Here is a 21,040-nt window from a genome sequence, read left to right on the forward strand (position 1 = left end):
TCATGGAGTAGGGGGAGGGACTGGGACAAGTGGGGACAATCGCAGAAGGGTGATGGGTCTCGTTGGGGGGCGGGCAGAGAAGCGGGGGAGGGGGACACGGAGCTAATTCAACTGGCCATCCGAAAAGTCAGAGTCCAGTGACAAGGTGGCTGGGTGGGGGGGTAGGAAATGGTGAAAGATAAAGGAGGGCCGCGGGGCAGGTCACTGGCGTTGAGGACGTCAAAGAAAGGCGGCAGCGGGCGAGGAGCACGGGGGGTTCCCAGAATCCAGGGCGGCCCCGCGAGCCCAGAGGACCCTGGATTGGCTGCCGGGAGGGCAGCGACCGATCGCGGCGAAGATGGCGGCCCGAGGGAAGGCTCACCGGGGTCGGTGTGTACGCGCAGGGCCGGCGGCAGCGGGCCGGGCCGCTGGGCCCGGGGCAGGGGCTGGGTCTCCCCCCCCCCCACCCCCCGCACGCGCCGCTCCCGCCCCTAGCTGGTTCCGTGAACCCTCCCGGGGCCCCGTTTGCTACGGAGACCCCCACCCCCACCCCGGAGCAGCGGGCTGAGCATTCCCGGACTTCTGGGAGCGATGGGGGTCGAGGGTGGGGGGGATCGCGGCAGTTCAAAAAAAACAAGGGGCGGGAGCGATCGGACAGCGTTGTTTGTAACTAGGGCGTTGGCCTCGCGCGCGGCCGACCCCGGTCCGCTCGCCGGCCATCCCGTTGGGTCCCCTGAGCACCCCCAGGTGGGACTCTCTGAGCGCAGAGCCAGGGGTCGACCCCCCTGAGCATCGCCGAGCGTGGCCCCTCCAAAGCCTCCACCAACAGGCCAAACTAACGCCGAAAAGCTAGGGGCCAGGGGTGGCGGTGGGGGGGGAGCGGGCGACAAAAAACGGCAGGAGAGGGACGCCGGCCCTCCCCCGAAACCGCCGGGCAAGCCCGGGCCGGGCCCCCGCCGGTGGCGTCGCGCGTCTCCGTGGCGACGGGCCACGTGGTCCCCGGGTGGGCGGGGCGTCTCTGTGACGCGCGGGGGGTGGGACTAAATGGCGAGGCCGACGGCTTCCGGGGGGAATTTGAACTGACCAATGGGCGAGCTGCCGACCGGGTGTCGGAAAAAGAGGCGGAAGCGGGGAGGAGCCGCCGCCGGAGCCGGACCGCATCCGCCGCGGCGTCTCCATGGCACGTCCCTGGCCTCCGACTTCAACGACTACATAAGGAGGCGCTTCTGGGCGCAGCCGTGCCGCTCCTGGTGAGGGGCGGCGGGGCGAGGGGCGGGGGCGGCGAGGGCGGCGGGCCCGGGGGACCCCCGCTCCCGTCGAACCTGGCGCCCGGGCCCCTCCCCTCGGCGCGGGGCTCTCCTCCTTCTCCGCCTCCTCCGCCTCCCGCTAACGGGCCGGCCGCCGCCTCCCTTCTCACCTGGGCCAGCGGCCGCGGCTCCCGCCTCCTCCTCGGCTGCCCTCCGGCGGGGCTGCGCCCTTCTCTCGATGGGCCGAACCTGGGGCCCTGCTGCCCACGGGTGGGTTGGCCGTTCCGGCGGACCCCCGCGCCCCGCCGGGCCCCCTCCCCCCCGGGGGAGGGTCCGCCCTCCCTCCCTCCCCGCGGACGGCGGTTAGTGTCCGGCTCCTCGAGGGCAGCGCCGCGCCCCCCCACCACCCCGGGCATCGCCCGCCCCGCCGGAGGGGCTCACCGGTCCTGGGGGCCCCACCCCACCCCGCCCGCCCGCCCGCCCGCTCGCTCGCTCGGACCCACGCCCTCGCCGCCGCCCGCTGCTGGCTGGCGGCCGGCCGGAGAGTGCCTGGCCGCCACTCGGGGGTACCCCGCTCGCCCCCGCGCCTGCCTCCCTCCAAAGCCATTGGTCCCCCCTCGGGCCGCCGGTTCCGCCGGGAACGCCCCTTCTCCTAGGAGACAGTTGCCCGGCCCCGCCCGGGATCGCTTCTTCCCCCCCCCCCCACCCTCTGCCCGCGCTGCCTCGGGGGCCCCAGGGCCCACTCGGGGCCGAGCGGTTCTCTGCCGCCCCCCACGCACCCCGCCGGGCTCCTCCAGGTTTTCCCCCGCCCCGTGGGGGCCACCGCCTTCCCGGTCGGGGCGTGGGTGGGGGGGTCCGATCCCTGGAGCTTCCGCGCCCCTGGCCCTCGCTGGGCCTGGGGGGAGTCTCCCAAGTGGGCTCCCCGGCCCACCAGCCCCCCCCACCCCTGCCCGCGGCCGCTCAGCCTCTCCCAGCCTCGCCCTCCCGTCTCCCTCCTCCCCTGCTCCGACAGGACAGTTGCTGTGCGACTCGGACGGTAGAGGAGCCGCCTCCCAACCTCCACCCCCAAAGCTTCCACCCTCCTCCCCTCAGGACCTTTGATGCCGGGCCCCTGAGATTCTCACTGGCCAACCCCTCTGGGTCCCCCCTGAGCAGTCTGCTGACCCCATTGCCCACCTTTGTGGCTTTGATGCCTAGCCATGTCTGCCTCATCCTCAGGCGGCTCCCCCAGGTACTGCCATGGGGGTGGGGTGCCCGCATCCGCCGGGCAGGGAGAAAGGGGTCAGGGCCCACTCCCCTGCTGCTGGGCTCGGCTCTGCCTCCTGGAATAGCCGGAAAATGGTGTTTTTGTTTTTTTGTTTTCCCTTGTTTTTTGGGTCGCACCCGATGATGCTCAGGGGTTACTCCTGGCTCTGCACTCAGGGATCACTCCTGGCAGTGCTCAGGGGGCCAGATGGGACACCGGGGGCCAATGCCCTCCCCACTGTGCTCTCGCTCTGGTCCAGATAATGTTTTTTCCTTTTATTTTTTTAATGGAGGAAGGAGGATAGCAGATCGGCAATCCCAACTTGCCCTCCCTGAGAACCCCTCCCTCGGCGCCCCAGCTCCTGGTAGCCAGCCCCTTAGGGCCACCTTTGTTGTCTAGTGAGACGTGTTCCTTCCGGTAATGTGCGTGACCAGGCCCCGTGCACGTAAATCGCAACCTCCAGCTGCAGGGTGGAGCTGGGTCCCAGGTGGCTTATAGGAGCTTCCCCCAGCCTGCTGGCTTGACGCGAACTGAGCTTGTGCTCCTGTGTACTGAGACTTGATGTGCCTTGCTTGATCAGTAATGGACCATACGTTTTTATTCTTTTTCTTAAAAAAAGAAAATGAAGGTCTGGTACTTACGCAGCAAAATGCATGGCCCAGTGCTCAAGGCTCTGTAGCTTGCATTAGATTCTCACAGGTGGCGTGGGGAGAGAGATCTGGGAGCAGGGATGGGTGCCTAGGAGTTTTGCAAAAGTCTGGACGCGGCCGCTGTCTGGTCAGGGAAGGGAAACTTGCTGTATCTGCACATCTGGAGGTGGGGCAGAGCTGGGAGGGGAGGGGAGCCAGGCGGTGCACCCCACTGCCTACCCAGGGGGCTGGGAACACTTCATCCTCTTGGTTATGAGTTTGAGGCTTGGGGATTTCACCCAGGATCCTGGTGCTCGGCCATTGGATGTCCTCACAGGTTTCTCTCTCTGGCTGCCTCTGTTCCCGGAGGGTCCAGGGCCCTTCGTCCCCTTGACCTGAGCTCCCACTTGGGATGGGGGCGGGAGCCCCTCTAGAGGGGCGTCAGGGGTAGCTGGTCCTCAGCACAAGGTCACAATATATGTGATGCGATGGCCGCATGAAAGGCCAGCGCTGGGGAGGCCCAGCCCCTTCCTCCTGCCCCCTCAGTGGACACATCATGTGCGTGTGGGGCTTGAGCTAAGAGGAGAAGCGCCACCCAGCCTGCCTCCTAACCGTGGGCTGGCTTGGTAGGCCCTGCAGGGAGCGTGGTTGCCAGCGCCGGAGGGCAGCGGGGCCCCGACCTTCTCACCCGTAACCTGGTTCTTGTGCCCGGATACAGGTTTCCAGCTTGCGGGAAGAACGGAGTAACAAGTCTCACGCAGAAAAAGGTCTTAAGGACACCTTGTGGCCCGCCCAGTGTGACCGTAACGGTAGGTGACTCGCATCCCCACAGCCCTCTTCTTTTGTGTCTGCGTCCCCACCACAAAAAAAAAAAAAAGTAGCTGCTGCTTCCACACCCCTCTTCAGGTGCTGTTGGCACCCTGGTTCCCCGCTCTGCTTGGCGCCTTCATGCTTGCCTCTGCAGCCTCCCGGGGGTTTGGGGGTGCCTGCGGTCAGGGCGCCAGGTGTGAGGAGGTTTGTCTTGATCTAATCCTTCCAGGCATATTCTCCAAATCTTGACAGCAGACTTTCCCAAAAACAGAAAAGGAAGAAAAGGAAGCAGAGGGGAGGGGTACGTAGTTGGGGGTCTGCGGTTGCTCACGCTTGAGGGTCTGTGCCACCGTCTCATCGTCATACCCTCTCCGGCTGCCTTCTTGTCGCCTGCCGTCTGCTTTATTTTGTAACCCTCCCACCCCTCCGCCCCCCAAACCAACGCATCGTTTCATTTTGTGTGTCTGCCCGCGCTATCCGCACGGCCCCCGTTGGGATTACGGCGGGTGAGGACGGCCTGCGTTCCAGCAGGCTCCGAGGACCCCCGGGGCTCCTGGGCTTGGGTCTTGTTGGAGACCCCCCCAGGTCCAGCGGAGACCTTCCCTTGCGCGCCCCTTGGCTCGCGGGGCCGCCTCCAGCCGGAAATCTCCGCGGGAGCCTGCTGTCGGGTCCGCTCGCTTTGCTCATGCCTGCATGCCCAGTAGTCGGTAGCCGTTCCTGGTGGCTTGGTGGCCAGGCTCTCGGTGGTCCCCCCCGAGGCCATGAGCGCTGTTTTTCATGCCCAGTTTGCTCATCCACAGATCAGTCCTTTTTGTGTTGCCCTTCCCCGCCTGCAAGAAGCGAACCATGAAGGACCGCTCCTCAACTCCCCCCTTACATGTTCACGTGGATGAGAACACCCCTGTCCACGTCCACATAAAAAAACTCCCGAAACCAGCAGCGGCCGGCAGCCAGGTAGGAGCATTGGCAGTGGGGGCGCCTCCCCGCCCGGCTCCCCCCGCGTTTCTCGAGACGCAGGCTTTCGGAGGCGCTGCCCGCGGAAGGTAGGCAGGCGTGTCGGCCCCACCGGCAGCCGCGATCCGAAGCGCAAGAGGCAAGAGTTGGATGGAGGTGGCTGTCGCCGAGTGAGAACGCCACGGTCGCGGCGGGCCGGGCCGTGACCGTGGGTTTGTCCCTCTCCACAGAAATCTCATAAGCGTGGAATGAAAGGGGACACCGTGAATGTGCGGCGGAGTGTCCGGGTGAAAACCAAGGTACCTTGGATGCCCCCTGGAAAGTCATCCGCTCGGCATGTGGGATGCAAGTGGGAGGTAGGCGCTGCCTTGTCAGGGCTTTCTTCTCGCTGCAGTGCGCAGGGGCTGAGGCCACTGCCTGCACACGGTGTGTGCCGGGGTCGGCCGGTCGCGAGGAGGTGCCCCGGAGGGCCTGGTGCGACCGGGTGAGCGTGTGGAGCTTCCGGGGCCGAGGTGCTGTGCTTGGAGGCTCAGGCAGGAGCAGGTGGGGCGCAGGGCTCCAGGGGGACCCTGCTCGACGCCCCACGCTGGGTGTCTGGGGCATGTGAGGAGCCGAGGTCTTTTCCCAGGACTGCGAGAACATCTGTTAAGCGGATTCACAGACCCAGAGAGGCGGGGGCCGCAGGGATGGGGCGCCCCCAGCCCCGGGGAGGAGCTGCTGGGGTCACAGTACCTCACTCCAGCTCGGCCCCTTGGCAGTTTTGGTGGTCTGTGCAGTACAGCAGCCTTGACGGAGACTTGGGGCTGATTTGGGGGGCCCGGGCAGGCCCCCCTGACCTGCTGAGACCAACCCTGGGAGCCAGGTGCCTCGAGGAATCTTAGGGCTGGGTCCTTCCTGGCTGCGTGTTCGACCACGTTCTCATTCTTGGGGCCAGCGAAGGCCCAGATAGGCTGTTTTTGCCCAATTTGGAAAGGTCTGGTCTTTGGGGGATGATGGCTGATGACTTTTAAAAGTAAAAATAAAAAAAAAAAGTTATGGGTCTGGAATTTCTGGTCTGACTGCCTCTCTCGATACCCTGGTACTTCCACTCATCTTTGGGCAATAAAGGGAATAAATTAGAAATCTCTGTTCCAGCCTGTGTATATGTTGGGCGCTGGGCGTGCGCGTCATGTCTGTCCCAGAGATTGGGATCAGTGTCAGCCTCCCATTCTCGACCATGTTTCAGTCACTAATCTGGGAAATGTAGATGCAATTTTGTTCTCTATATTAAATATGCAATAAATGTCTTTGTGGTGTCAGGGCCAGAACCCCGGGCTTTCTTTGTGTGGGGCTTGTGCTTGGATGCCAATTTTTTTTTTCCTCCAAACCGTCATTTTTGTTGATTGAGGAAAAAGTGGAGTCATTACCACGCTGGCTGTGGGCAGCCCATGGAGAGGATTGGGAACCGAATCCTGGTGCTGGAGGCGATTTTTAATTTTTTTGTACCCATCAACGGCCATCTAGTTTTCCTCTTGGGACTTGACCCTTCTCAAGTCTGGGAAGAGGGGTGGTGATGTTTGTGGTGGAGAAAAAGGGGGGCTGCTCCCTAAGAGTGTCCCCTGAGGGCATTGGTGAACTTGGACAAAGGTGTGCAGTGGAATACACAGCTGGAGACAGCTGCGAAGCCACGAGGGGCCGCATGGAGCCTAGAGTTTGGTTCGTGCTGGGTAGAAAGGGTGCATTTGCCTGCGTGGTACACACATGTGCCAACGTTTGACATCCTCTGGGAGGACACGCAGAAGTGGTGGTGGGCAGGGCGACATCTCGGGTGTGGGGGCCTTGCCTGGTCCCTTTTGTGGGTGGCCTAGGGGAATGTTCCACGAACGAAGCTGGCTGGGGATGTTTTCCTGTTCCCGACGCCTTTAGTGGGGTGTGTGTTTTGTTGGTTGATTTGGGGCCACACCCAGCAGTGCTCAGGGCATACTCCTGGCTTTGCACTCAGGGATCACTCCTGGTGAGCTTGGAACACCCTTTGTGGTGCTGGAGTCAAACCTGGGTTGATGGCACACAAGGCAAGAGCTGTATCCTCTGGACCATGGCTCAGTGATGACCTTTTAATTAAAAAAAAAATTCTTGGGGCTGGAGCAATAGCACAGAGGGCAGGGTGTTTGCCTTGCACATAGCTGACCCAGGTTCGATTCCCAGCATCCGATATGGTCCCCCGAGCACCGCCAGGAGTAATTCCTGAGTGCATGAGCCAAGAATAACCCCTGTGCATCACTGGGTGTGACCCAAAAAGCAAAAAAAAGAAAAAAAGAAATTCTTTTGTTTTTTGGATCCACACCCAGAGGTGCTCAGGGCCCCTTCTCAGTTCTGAACTCGGGGGTAACTCCTAGTGGTGCTTGGGGAACCATCTGCAGTTCTGGGGAATGGACTGTGCTTGGCTGCATGCAAGGCAAATGACTTATGCCTGTTCTGTTTCTCCAGCCCCCAGTTTTTTTTAAAACAGAAAAGTCTTCATAGAGGCCGTGTCTGGATGGTCAGGTGGAAGCTGACCTTCAGTTGTGTGGCACTCAGGAGTCTGGGTGCCTGCAGAAGGTTGGGACCCTCTTGCAGTCCTACGCGAGGTCACTTGCCACTCCCACACTGGCCGTCCTGCAGTGGCAGTGGGCAGTCCTGTTCTGCTGCTGAGCCCCCTCTGTGTTCCTCAGCGCCCTGGCCTGACCCTCTCTCTTATGGACTTGGGGACAAGGACCTTGGCAGAGTTGGACCCCAGAAACTTCCGTGTGTGTGTGTGTGTGTGTGTGTGTGTGTGTGTGTGTGAATTCTCGCGGTTGTTCCGGTTTCATTTTGGGGAAGGGGCCAAGTCAGCGGTGCGGGGGATGGAGCCGGGGCCTCCCCACGCAGTGCGCATGCCCGGCCCTTGGAGCTCTGTCTTGGTCTTTTGGCTTCTTCAGGTACATGACATTGTCTTTGGGAGAAAGAAGGTAGCTGCTATTGGAAGTTGGCTTTTTTTCTTTTTAACAGAAAGTGGAAAGACTAGAGATGCCGACTCATGACAAATCCTACAACTTGAATTTGGTCACTCCCAGTTTTTAAAAACCCCCTTCCGTGGCAGTGCAAGAAAGTTCCCACGTCAGAACAGTATTGCGCGGTGAATCTTGGTTTTGGTTTTTGCTTCTTGAGTCTGCTGGCACTGCTCAGGGCTTCCTCCTGGCTCTGCACTCAGGCATCAGTTTTGACAGGATTCCTGGAACCAGATGGGGAGCCGGGGGCAGAACCCGGGTCGGCTTCGTGCAAGGCAAGCGCCCTACCCTCTGTGCTCTCGCTTGGCTCTGCTGTGATCCTTTTTTTTTAAATGTAGGAGTATTGCTAATTATTCAGCCATTGATTAGGCTGATTGAGTTGGGCATGAACTCCACTGCTGTGATCCATTTTCGAAACCACAGTTACCTGTGTCCTGACACTTGAGTTCTCAGAGAAAACTGCACAGCCGTCTCCAAAGTGCCTGCCCCAGGTGTCTCCTGCAACTGCTGATGTGCTGATGGTCCACTTCTCCATCTTCTTTTCCTTTTTTTTTTTTTTTTGGTGGGGGTGGGGGCCATACCCTGAGGTGCATCCGCTGCAGCCCCAGGGATCGATCTGGGGTCAGTGGCATACAAGGCAAGTATGCTACTCTTGAACTATCTCTGCGGCTTAACTTTTTTTTTTTCCTTTTTGGGTCACACTTGGCGATGCACAGGGGTTACTCTGGCTCTGCACTCAGGAATTACCCCTGGCGGTGCTCAGGGGACCATATGGGATGCTGGGAACCGAACCCGGGTTGACTGCGTGCAAGGCAAACGCCCTACCCGCTGTGCTCTCACTCCAGCCCCTTAACTACTTCTTAAATTGGTGTTTTTTCTTTTTTGCACAGCAGTGTCGTCATCGGGGCCTACTGCGGCCATACTTGGCTGCGTTCCGAGGGTGCTGGGAATTGAGCGTGGCACCCGGTCTGTGCATGAGGCTCCAGCCCTTGGAGTTCTTCTCTCCTGCCCTGTGTTTTTACTCTCTGCCACCCCCGGAGGTGCTCCCGAGCCCTGGCACTGCTCGGGCTGCTAGGTCGTGCTGGGGCTTGAGCCAGCATCCTGGCTGCTGCAGTCACCCACGAGGCATCTTACCGCCCCGGGATCGCTCTCCAGTCCCTGGCCCTGGATTTTTATTTTAACTTTTTCTTTCTTTTTTTTTTTGCAGTGCCAGAGATCAGATCGAGCTGAGGTCTTCCACAAGCCTTCTGCCCACGCCCCCTCCCTAACCCTATTCATGCTTGATTTTATCTTTTTATGCAGAGGTTTTGGAGACAGCATTATATTTATACTTTCGATAATCTTTTAGATTTTGCTAATTTGTGGATTCTGCTTGTTTATCCCAGGATCAGGCCAAGGACTCATGCAAGTGAGCCGAGTACTGTCCCACTGATAACTTCCCCACCCTTATTTAACAGATGTCTTTTGCTTTGTTTTGTTCTTTTGGACTGCACCTACGGTGCGCAGGACTTACTCCTGACTAGGCTCAGAGCACCCCGGGGTTGCTGAGGGTCACACCTGGGCCAAGTCCCTGTAAGGCGAGCCTTTATTATTTATTTATTTATTTATTGCTTTTTTTTGGGTCACACCTGGCAACGCACAAGGGGTCACTCTTGGCTCTTCACTCAGGAATTACTCCTGGCGGTGCTCAGGGGACCATATGGGATGCTGGGAATCGAACTTGGGTCGACCGCATGCAAGGCAAACACCCTACTCGCTGTGCTATGGCTCCAGACTCCTGTAAGGCAAACCTTTTACTGCTGCACTATCCAGCCCCCAAATGACTCTTACTCTAACAGCAATGCATTGTTATTGTTTATTGAGGCTTTAGAAACAAAGTCTATTATTATCGAACATGATGTCATGTTTATTGAAACATTGGAAAATGCAACCCTCAAATGAGTGATTAAAAATATATATATTCCTAGTGTCCTGAGAATCCTCAGAAAGAGTATAATTATTTAGGTGTACACCTTATTGAGTTTTTTTTTCTTTCTTTTATTTTTAATTTTTTTGTTTTTGACCACACCTGACAATGCTCAGGACTTACTCCTAGCTCTGTTTTCAGGGATCACTCCTGGCAGGGCTCAGGGGCCCATATGGGGATTGAACCTGGGTCGGCTACATGCAAGGCGCTGCACCTGGTCTGCTCTAGCGCCTTTTGGGCCATACCCTACTTAGCTTTTCCCGTCAGATAGTCTTATCCTTTTTATTTTGTTTTGGGGCCACATCTGGCAGTGCTCAGGGCTTACTCCTGGCTCTGCGCTCAGGGGTCACTCCTGGTGGCACTTAGGGCATCCTATGGGGTGCCCAGGATTGAGCCTGGGTTGGCTGCGTGCAAGGCAACAGTCCTAACTGCTTTTCTAGTGCTCCAGCCCTCATCCTTTGTACTTTTGTGCCAGTGGGATCAACGTTACTTTCCTTTGTGTAATTTCTGTTTTTTTCTCATTTTCAGTTTTGGGCCACAGCCAGTGATCCGGGTCAAGGACTATGCTCGCAGAGCTTGGGGGAAACCCAGTTAAGGATTGAACCTGAGCCTGCTGGAATGAAAGCATGAGCACAGGCCCTGTGGGGCGCCCTGGCCTGTACAATAGGTCAATGGGTGGGATCATCTCCCTAGGAAGTGCTCAGGAGTGCCCAGAGCCCTTCCTGGCAGTTCTTGGCCAACTGGACCTCTGGTTCCGTGCTCAGTTGGAGGAGGAGGCGCTGGTGCTAGAATTCCTGGGCTGCCCCCCCCCACAATTGCTCAGGCCTTCAGGGCTACACCTGCGGATACTCAGGGGGCGCCTGAGTGCAAGGCGTGCTCCTTAACCCTGTGTGTCTGGTCCCATGTATAATATTTATAATATCCTTAGATTTTCAGTGTAGAGCATACTAAATTTTCGTTTTGTTTTTTTTTTAACAGTTGTAGTTTTGTGGTGCTAGAGGTGATGCACAGGAATTACTCCTGGCTCTGCAATCAGGAATTACTCCTGGCTGTGCTCAGGGGACCATGTAGGATGCTGGGAATCGAACCTGGGTTGGCTGCGTGCAAGGCAAATGCCCTACCTGCTGTTCTATCGCTCTAGCTGCCCCTGCATTAGGACTTTTCGGGTGATTTTGTTTGTGCTTATTTTTGTTTTGGAGTCACACCCCAGTGTTGCTCAAGGGGCTCGGGAATGGCCTCTGATGTATTTGGGGGTGTAAGCTGTGCAGGGTCGGCCGTGTGCAAGTGCCTTCCCCACAGTACTATCTCTCTGGCCTAGTCCTTTTGTTTGTTTGTTTGTTTGTTTTTTTGGATCATACCCAGCGATGCTCAAGGGGTTACTCCTGGCTCTGCATTCAGGAATTACTCTGAATGCAGTCCCTCCACCGCGGGGGCCATGTGGGATGCCAGGGATCGAACCTGGGTCAGCCGCATGCAAGGCAAATGCCTTATCTGCTGTACTATAGCTCCGGCCCACTTTAAAATATTTTTTAACTTTTTTTTTTTCCCCCAGTCTGTCTTCCCAATTTCCCAAAAGAACCAAAGTCAGTATAACAATCCTAAAAAAGGCGATCAATGAAGAGTCAGGTGTCTCCTGCTGGAACACTTAGGGAAAAACCTGGAATTGTAGCTGGGGTTTTTATTTTTTAATTTTTTGCTTTTTGGGTCACACCCGGCGATGCTCAGGGGTTACTCCTGGCTCATGCACTCAGAAATTACTCCTGGCGGTGCTCGGGGGACCATATGGGATGCTGGGAATCGAACCTGGGTCGGCCATGTTGGCTGCGTGCAAGGCAAACGCCCTACCTGCTGTGCTATCGCTCCAGCCCTTAGCTGGGGTTTTTAAACCAGACCTGCAGCAGCTGCTCCTATCACATTGTAAGCGTCAGAGCCCGCTGCTGATGCAAGAGTACCAATATTGCTTTCTGGAGCCTGGCCCCAGGCTGCCTTGATGTCTTGATAAACACACCCATGAGTTTTATTTGCAGCAAATATCTTTCCCTTTGCACACCCCTCCCAGACCCTCCCACACTGATGAAGATTGCAAGGCTGTTTTCAACACTAGGCACTTTTTATTGGTTCATGAAATTTTTGGCAGCATCCTTTCAACAAATGAAGTGTTCAGAAAGTGAGTAAAAGGGCTGGAGCGATAGCACAGCGGGGAGGGCGTTTGCCTTGCACTCGGCCAACCGGGGTACAATTCCTGGCATCCCATATGGTCCCCTGAGCATTGCCAGGACTTAATTCCTCAGTGCAGAGCTAGGAGTAACCCCTGAGTATTGCCAGATATTGCCAGCTATGCCCTCACCCCTCCCCCCCCCCACACACACACAAAGGTAGTTGTTGTGCGCAGAGAGGTTTTGCCAGGGACAACATGGGCCCCCCATGTACCCACATTCTCCGTCCTCCTGGGAGAAGGTTCTGGGTTAGTCAGGGGGTGGGGCGGAGGTGGATCTGAGTGGGGCTACACCCAGCAGTGCTCAAGGCTTGCTTCTGGCTCAGGCATCACTTTTTTTTTTTTTTGCTTTTGGGGTCATACCCAGTGATACACAGGGGTTACTCCTGGTTCATGCACATTCAGGAATTATTCCTGGCCATGCTCGGGGGACCATATGGGATGCTGAGAATTGGAACCTGGGTCAGGCCGCATGCAAGGCAAATGCCCTAACCGCTGTGCTATCACTCCAGCCCCTCAGGCATCACTTCTGGCCCAGCTCAGGGAGACCTTCTGGGGTGCAGGGGATCGGAGTGGGGTGTGGCCACTGTACTGTCTCTCCTGCTTCCCCTCGCCCGGCTTCGTACTTCGAAGGCAGTATTCTGTTGTGTGTGTGTTTTCAATATGACCTCTCTGTAAAGGTCATTGTGGGTTTGCTAATATTATTTTGTCCAACAGTTAGCTTTCTCCTTGTCTTAGGCTTACATAGTGAGTCTTCTTGGGGTGCCCTTTATAAATTCCTAGAATTTAAATTCTGAAAGAAAGGACACTTGGGGATTTTTTGTTTTGTTTTATTTCTGTGGCGCTGGGGTCGAACCCAGGTCTGCCCTCCACATGCTTGCAAGGCCCAGCAGAGCTCTGCCGCCAAGCTCTGCCCACATCACCGTCTTGTACTTTCATTTACTTATTTTCTTGTGTGGTGCTGGGGATTGAACCGAGGTCTTCTCTAAGGCACGTGCAACACTTAGCTGCGTCCCCTGCCTGGCTGGAGGTTTTGTCCCAGTGGTTCTTCAGGGCTACTCCTGACCTCTGCTCAGGCGGCCATGTGCGGAGCCGGGTCCAGCAAGCACCTCGACAGCTATTCTTCCTCACTGGCCCCCAGGGTTTTTAAATTTCACCCTTGTTCTACCGGTTAGCTGTGTTGTTCAACCTTCACAAACACTCCCTTTTCTTCCCGAGAGCATCACTCTTCCCAGAAATTGGCCCAGAGATTGGTAACCTCATTATCAGAGGAACAGAGTAAACGTAGAAACAGACTCCGGTTCCAATTCAGTCTTTCAAAACCTGGAGTCCAAAAAACTATATAGATAACCTTTTAAAAAGTTTATAAGTATATCATCTTTCTTTTCTCAGTAGCACATGTTTGTTTGTTTGTTTTTTTGCTTTTTGGGTCACCCCTAGTGATACCCAGGGGGTTACTTCCTCTCTGCACTCAGGAATTACTCCTGGCGGTGCAAAGGGGACCATATAGGATGGGTGGGATCGAACCTGCATGGGCTGTGTACAAGGCAAACTGCCCTCCCCAGTGCACTATCACTCCAGCCTGGGGCACCTGAATTTAATTTTAGTGTTTATATTTTAATTGAGGGAGACACACCCAGTGGTGCTTGGGCGGCCGAGTGCTCAGGGCACCTTGGGGTGCTGGGGATTGAACCTGTAGTGCTTTGAGGGGTCTCTTTGGCGTGTCTTCTTTTTTTTTTTTTTTTTTTGCTTTTTGGGTCATACCTGACGATGCACAGGGGTTACTCCTGGCTCTGCACTCAGGAGTTACTCCTGGCGGTGCTCAGGGGACCCTATGGGATGTTGGGAATCGAACCCGGGTTGGCTGCGTGCAAGGCAAACGCCCTACCTGCTGTACTATCTCTCCAGCCCCTCTTTGGCGTGTCTTCTAAATACACATTTTTAAGTTGATGAATTAAAAAACTCAGCCATCCCATTCAGTGACTAAATTATATGTGCATTTCAGATATTTTTTTCCAAATGGCAAAATTTTAATTTTCTACTAAATCTAAGTAATTTTCTATTATAACTAACCCAACAGTGTATATTTCTCAAAAAATAGCTCTCCCAGTTTGGGGTAGGAGTACTCAGGGCTAACTCCTGGCTACACTCAGGGATCACTTCTGGGGGACCATTTGGGGTGTCAGGAAGCTAGTTAGCGGAGCGCAAGGCAAGTGCCCTACCCATTATACTCTCACTCTGGGCCAAAGGTCTTTTTTCGTTTTTATGTTTCTGGGCCACACATGGCAGTGATCAGGGCTTATTCCTAGCCTCTCAGGGAGCACTTCCGGTGGGCTTGGGACTGGGTGGGATGCTGGGTATTGAACCTGGGTCAGCCTTGTGCAAGACAAGTGCCTTACCCACTGTACTACTACTACTATTATTATTTTTATTTATTTATTTGTTTTTTTAAGGACTGCTTAGGCTTCCTGCAAGTGCTCTACTGCTGAACTACATTCTGTTAAAATTCCTCTTTTTGAGGGCCACACGTGTTGTGCCTGGGGCCTTAGATACCAGGCTATAGACCCCTTCTGGTTCTTTTTTATTTTATTTTTTTTGTAGCTGAAGTAACTATTATAACATCATGGGAGTTTCAGGTGGGCCCCATTAATAGTTGTGTGTATAAAACTTTTATTTCTTCTCTGATATCTGGTCAAGATTCAAATTTCCCAACTTGGGCCTCACATCTGTGTGATGGCGAGGGCTGAATGCCTTCTTGGTCATTGGCAGCACGGTCCAGAAGCAATCCGTCACCCCGGACCCCAGACTTCAGCCAAATTCGGGGATCATTCCTACGGTGGCCAGCTTGCTGTTGCCATTACTTCCCTTCCAGCAGGGTGGACAGTGCCCCTTCCAGATGCTGTGGCATGTTCTTCCTGTGTGTGTGTGGGGGGTCATCTGGGGGGGCAGGGGGCCCCCGTCATGGCCCCCTCAGCGGTGTTAGAACTTTGCACCCTGGGGCTCAGCCAGGTGTGGTGGTGGAGGCGGCCGCGCTTTGCCTGATGAGCTGATGTGTGTCTCTTTCCTGTGCGTCAGAATCCACCTCACTGCCTGGAGATCACGCCACCGTCTTCAGAAAAACTGGTCTCCGTGATGCGACTCAGTGACCTTTCCACCGAAGATGACGACTCTGGTCACTGTAAAATGAACCACTATGATAAGAAGATTGACAGTCTTATGAACGCGGTTGGTTGTCTCAAGTCTGAGGTGAGGGAGGTGAGGGGGGGACCATGCCAGCTGGTACCCGCGGGGTCTGGCCTCGACCAGGCAGGGGCCTGCTGGATGCTTCTGGAAGGCCTCGGCAGGCCTCCTGCCCTTCTCAGCAGGTTGCCTGGGATTCCGGCTGCACACTTTAGCCCGGTTCGGGGCCCTCAGCTGGTGCTCTGCAAGGGCTGGGCCTGACTTTTTCTGACCAGTCCCTGACACCGGAGGTGGCACTTGGCCCCCTTTGGGGCGAGGGGGCCCGGGGTTCCTTTCCATCTCATCTGCGTTTGTTTGGAAACCGGAGCAATGCCTCAGAGTGGGGGAAGGCGCTGTCACGCCCCGCCTGAGCCCATCCCAGCCCAGCCCGGTGTTGGCCGGTGTCTTTGGGTGGGCTGCGGCCACGGAGTCGGTCGGAAATGACCCCGACGTCCAAGGCCACGGTCAGGCCGTCGGTAGGGCTGGCTTGCAGGCCGGGTCTGGCGCTCTGAGGGGCTGCGTCCTTACTCCTCCTCCCTGTACTGGGCCCACAGGCCCCTCCGGAGCGGCCGGGGCGGGCTGCCTGGAACAGGCCCCCCTCTCTCTGCGGCGCAGGGGCCCTGTGACGCCTGTCCTGTGGTGTGCCAGCTGAACCACGGTTTGTATCCTGGCTCGGTCCCCAGCCAGCAAGCGACTCAGGCTCTGTCCTCGGTGTCCTCAGGCCTGAGGAGAGATGAGACAGGCTGCTGTTTCCCCCGACTCTTGGTAAAGTCCAAAAGGACCTGAGCGCCCGTGCAAGTGCTCCCCGGGTGGGGGTCGGCGGGCTGGGGGCTCGCTGTGGCCTGGCCCAGAGGCCCGGCCGCTTGGCCACCCTCCAGCGCCCCTGCGTGCCCCCCCACAGGTCAAGATGCAGAAGGGTGAGCGCCAGATGGCCAAGCGGTTCCTGGAAGAGCGGAAGGAGGAGCTGGAGGAGGTCGCCCATGAGCTGGCCGAGACGGAGCACGAGAACACCGTGCTCAGGCACAACATCGAGCGCATCAAGGAGGAGAAGGACTTTACCATGTGAGCGGCCGTTTCTTGCTGTGTCCCCTTGGCGGTGGGGGCGGGGTGTCTCATGCAGAGCCTGAGGTCAGAGGAAGGGCTGAGATGGGTGTCGGGGAAGGGATGGTTTTTCCCGAGTTTGGCATGGGGCGGTGGCGGGGGGGCGCTCAGGCGCCAGGGCAGGCTGTTTGCAGCCAGGGACCACACGTGTATGTTTACGTTTCGGGGAGGAGGATGGGAGCCCCCCCCCCCCAGGTAGCCCTGAGGATGGGGTGTGGAGGGGCAGAGGTTGGACAGGGCTCGAGGGAGCAGGCTGGCGGGTGACCCTGCAGGGACGGCCCCTCCCCCTTGCCCCTTGACCGGACCAGGTGATGAGTCGGGCAGGGCATTGTGAGGCGCGACCAGAGCTCTGGGCCGTGCTCCAGCTCGGGGCCCTGCTCCCAGAGCCCAGGGCTCACCATGTCCCATCATTATGGCCACAGGCTTCAGAAGAAACACCTCCAGCAGGAGAAAGAATGCCTCATGTCCAAGCTGGTGGAGGCAGAGATGGACGGTGCGGCCGCAGCCAAGCAAGTCCTGGCTCTGAAGGACACCATCGGGAAGCTGAAGACGGTGAGTGGGGCCGGGCCTGGCGGCCAGGGGAGGGGGGGCTGGGGGAGGGGTGGGGTCCCTACGCAGTCACCAGGCTGACTTTATGACATCTCCAGACCTGGGGGGGGAGGGGTGTGCTCAGGTCCTGGCCCCCGTCCCCACCTCTCACTTCCGTGGCCTGACCCTCGAGGGTGACTGCTGGCCCCAACATGGGTGTCCTGGGATCTCAGTGACCTGGGCCATGCGTCTGATCCCTGCAACCATGAACCACCGCTGTTGCCAGGTGGGACCCACATTTCTCAGAAAGCTTGCGGCACCCTCACCTGTGGCCGCTCTACCTCCTTCCTCACACTTGCTGCTCCCACAGGCCCGGCGCCCGCCCCCTCCTCCCAGGTCCTCCTCCTCCAGGAAGCCTGCCATGGCTCACTGGGGCCCTGTACACGGCCTGCCCCTTCTTCCCAGGGCTTTGTGCCCCCCCTATCCCCCCACCCCCGCCTCCCTGTAGGCTCTGTGTGAGGATTCCGGCTGTGTCCCCCCAGGAGAAACAAATGACCTGCACGGACATCAACACGCTGACGAGGCAGAAGGAGCTTCTCCTTCAGAAGCTGAGCACATTCGAGGAGACCAACCGCACCCTGCGGGACCTGCTGAGGGAACAGCACTGCAAAGACGTGAGTCCCCTGGGAGGGCCAGGGCACTGGGTCCCCAGAGGCTGGGCTTGCTGAACAGGATAGAGGAAGGGAGGATGAGATCCAGGCTGCGCTTCGAGCCCTTCGCAGTTGTACTTCGGAAGAGGCTGGGTGCTCGCCGAGCGCCCAGTTGGGCAGCTGGGCCCAGGCTCCTGCTCGGCTTGAGCCAGAGGGTACCAGATGCCAGCACCCAGCAGGTGCTGTGGTTTTTCTGTTTAGCCTCGTTTCTTTTTCCAACACGGTCTATCTACTGCTTTTTTTTTTTTTAAGTTATTTTATTTATTTATTTATTTAGTCACACCCGGCCATGCACAGGGGTTCCTCCTGGCTCTGCACTCAGGAATCACCCCTAGCGGTGCTCAGGGGACCATATGGGATGCTGGGAATTGAACCCGGGTTGGGCGTGTGCAAGGAAAACGCCCTACCCGCTGTGCTATCTCTCCAGCCCCTCTACTGCTCTTATTTTTATGTACAAATGATTAAAGAGACTAATCATAAAAGTTATTTGTGTGTGGGAGGGGGCTTGGAGAAGGAAGAGGCAGGCTGAGAGCCACGAGGAGGGTCTCTGGGCACTTTGGAGATGGTGATGGGCCAGAAACTGGGTACACTAAAGCCACAAGTAGTGACCCTCGTAACTGTAGGACTTAACCCACAAGGAAAGGAAGTATTTTGGTTTGACTTTTGGACCACACCCAGCGGTGCTCAGGACTTCCTCCTGGTGTCGTACCGGGGATCGAACCCTGGTCGGCACGTGCAAGGCGAGGGCCATACTTGCTGTATTATCGCTCTCACCCCATCTGATCTGACAGTCTCCTATAACCCTTTTTGTTTCTTTTTTTTTAGTGGCTATACGTGGCTGCGCTCAGGGCTGACTCCTGGCTCTGTGCTCAGAGATCACATCTGGCAGGCTCAGGCTCAGGGGACCATGTAGGGTCCCGGGGTCAAGGCAAGCATCCTCCCCACTGTACTCTCACTCCAGCCCCTCTCTGGAGTTGGTTTTTTGTTTTTGGATCCTCTCTGGTGGTGCTTCAGGGGACCACGTGGTACCAGGGATTGAACCCACGGCCACCAGTGGTCAAAGCATGCACTTAGCCCATCGAGCTCTCTGCATTTTTTTTTTAAAAGTTGCTTTTCTTCATGCTCCGAGCAAAATCAAGCATTGTTACTTCTTTGTTTTCTGTATTTTATTTACTAAAATGTTAAAAAATAAAAATGAGTCAGAGCAGTAGTACAGTGGGTAGAGCATTTGCCTTTCACACAGCTGACCTGCCGGGTTTGGTTCCCGGCATCCCTTGTGGTCCCTGAGCACCTCTAGGTGTGATTCCTGAGTGCAGAGCCAGGGGTGAGCCTGAGCATCTGCCCCATGTGACAGAAAGCTAATCAATCAATCAATCACAGTTGTGTCACTGTGAGTTACAGAGTTACAAAGATCGTCATGATTGTCAGGCTACAGTGTTCCAGCACCACCCATCCCTTCTCCAATGCCCCCCACCCTCCACCCACACCCCCATTTCTCTCCAGGTTAGCATCCTTGCAGACTTGCACAGAAGACATTTCTTCTTGGAGTCTTTCGAGTTTGCCTTTTTTCTCTCACTAATTTTGTGTGGCTGTTTTGGGGGTCACACCCAGCAATGCACAGGGGTTACTCCTGGCTCATGCTCTCAGGAATTACTCCTGGTGGTGCTCAGGGGACCACATGGGATGCCGGGAATCGAACCCAGGTCGGCCGTGCGCAAGTCAAACACCCTACCCGCTCTTCTATTGCTCCAGCCCCTCTGCCGTTCTTTTGTGGGCAGAAACCTGGGGGCAGTCTTCTGGGGTCAGGCATGCTAGCTTTTCTATCTCCCTCCCGGTGCACCTGTGCTTTTAGCCTTTTGAGAATCCCCCCCACGCGACAGGGTGGGAGCACCGTGTATACTACCCCTGCGGGCTCGGCCATTTCCCTGCTACTTTTCATTCCCTTCGGCTAGGAGAGGAGCGAGTCTCTTGGGATAGTTTTGCCTGTTTCATCCTCCTGTGCTGTCCTCTCTCAACCAGATGTGTGTCACCTGTCTCTGGAATGGGACAGTACCTTGGGGTGGGGCTGTGTCATTGGGGGCTCGTGGCTGGTGCTGGTAGGTGCTAATCTCTGCCGGGGTGGGCCTCAGGAAGCCCCTTCCTGTCGTGTGCTGTTGCCTCTGCGCGGGGGTTTCCTAAACAGCGCGGCGGAGGCTTGGGGGCCATGCCAGGGGGTGCTTTGCCCTTGGGCTGTACCAGTCAATGCTCAGACTGGAGGGGCTGGGGTTCCCCCCTATGGTGCTTGAAGCCAGGCAGTGCCCGGGATCCCGTTGGGGTGTCCGCGCATGCCCAGGGCGCGGCCTGGACAGCTGAGTGCTCTCCCCAGCCCCTCTGCCCGGCCTGACCAAGTCCCTTCGCTCCTGGTGTCCCAGGGCCTCCCCCCCGGGCGAGACGGCACTGGTCAGTCCGGGTGTGTTCAGGACAGGGGTGTTGGGGCGGGGGTGGGTCTGGCTCTAGAATCTGGCTCTAGAATCCACTCTGGGATCTAGAATCAGTTGCCGTCAGGGCACGGCGCTGCCCTTTGCTGCCGCGATCGCAACGGTCTCACTGGCCTGCCTCGTGTGCTCCCAGGACCCAGCCCTGAGCGTGGGAATTTGGTGGTAGGCCGAGTCAGATGGTCCCATGAGTACTCCCACCCGGCGCCTCACATGCTGGGTCCAGGGCCGCCAGCGGCCCCAGGCTCTGCCCCTAACTCCGGCTTCCACCCCTTTACCTTGGCCGCCTCCGGTTGCTAGAGGGACCCGAGGGCTCTGTGGTTCCGGGGTTGCCAGGCGCTTTGGGACCAGGAAGTCTTTTCCTCTTGGTTTGTGACGATCCTGCAGGGTTCACAGGAGAAGGTGCAGTGATGAGCTTCCTGCTGGGGACACTCGGAGGGAAGGAGGACGGGGCCAGTGAGCCCTCGAGTGACTCAAGAAGGGTCATTCAAATAGCACCAGGCAGGCCACACCCCCCGGGGCACGGGGAGCACTCCAGGCAGGGCTCGGGTACTATATGGGTTGCCAGGGATGGAAATCGGGTTGGCCACATGCAAGGAAAGCTCCCTACCTACTGTACTATCACTCCGGGGCCCCAAAAGTCAATTGTTTCACCTAAGCACCAAACAGGCCAAGTATTCCTGGATGTGGTTTCTATTTAAAAATAAACAAAGGGGCTGGAGTGATAGCACAGTGGGTAGGGTGTTTGCCTTGCACACGGCCCGACCCGGGTTCGATTCCCAGCACCCTATATGGCCCCCTGAGCATCGCCAGGAGTAATTACTGAGTGCAAAGCCAGGAGTAACCCCTGAACATCGCTGGGTGTGACCCAAAAAGCATAAAATAAATAAATAAATAAAGGTTCCAGTGTAGCGCAAAAATTTTAAATGTAATTTTTGTAAAATTTATTAGCTGGAG

General features: G+C 57.1%; 1 protein-coding gene across 7 annotated transcripts in view; it reads left to right on the forward strand.

The window, feature by feature from the left end:
• The first annotated feature begins 339 nt into the window (after positions 1–339).
• The window catches only part of ODF2 (outer dense fiber of sperm tails 2), a 36,643-nt gene continuing 15,942 nt past the window's right edge, over positions 340–21,040 (forward strand). Inside the window, exons 1-9 of one of the 7 annotated variants that reach the window (XM_056108769.1) lie at positions 340–369; positions 3,820–3,910; positions 4,141–4,212; positions 4,712–4,865; positions 5,096–5,221; positions 15,127–15,297; positions 16,172–16,332; positions 16,794–16,923; positions 17,442–17,573. In XM_056108769.1, coding sequence (XP_055964744.1) covers positions 4,758–4,865; positions 5,096–5,221; positions 15,127–15,297; positions 16,172–16,332; positions 16,794–16,923; positions 17,442–17,573 — 828 coding nt within the window. In that variant the 5' untranslated portion in view covers positions 340–369; positions 3,820–3,910; positions 4,141–4,212; positions 4,712–4,757. Of the gene's footprint in view, positions 370–1,065; positions 1,230–3,819; positions 3,911–4,140; positions 4,213–4,711; positions 4,866–5,095; positions 5,222–15,126; positions 15,298–16,171; positions 16,333–16,793; positions 16,924–17,441; positions 17,574–21,040 lie in introns of those variants that run through there. The other 6 variants (XM_056108770.1, XM_056108766.1, XM_056108767.1 and 3 more) reach the window with 6 other exon arrangements.

This window comes from Sorex fumeus, unplaced genomic scaffold (assembly GCF_029834395.1).
Source record: "Sorex fumeus unplaced genomic scaffold, SorFum_2.1 ptg000233l, whole genome shotgun sequence".
Taxonomy (NCBI): Eukaryota; Metazoa; Chordata; class Mammalia; order Eulipotyphla; family Soricidae; genus Sorex; species Sorex fumeus.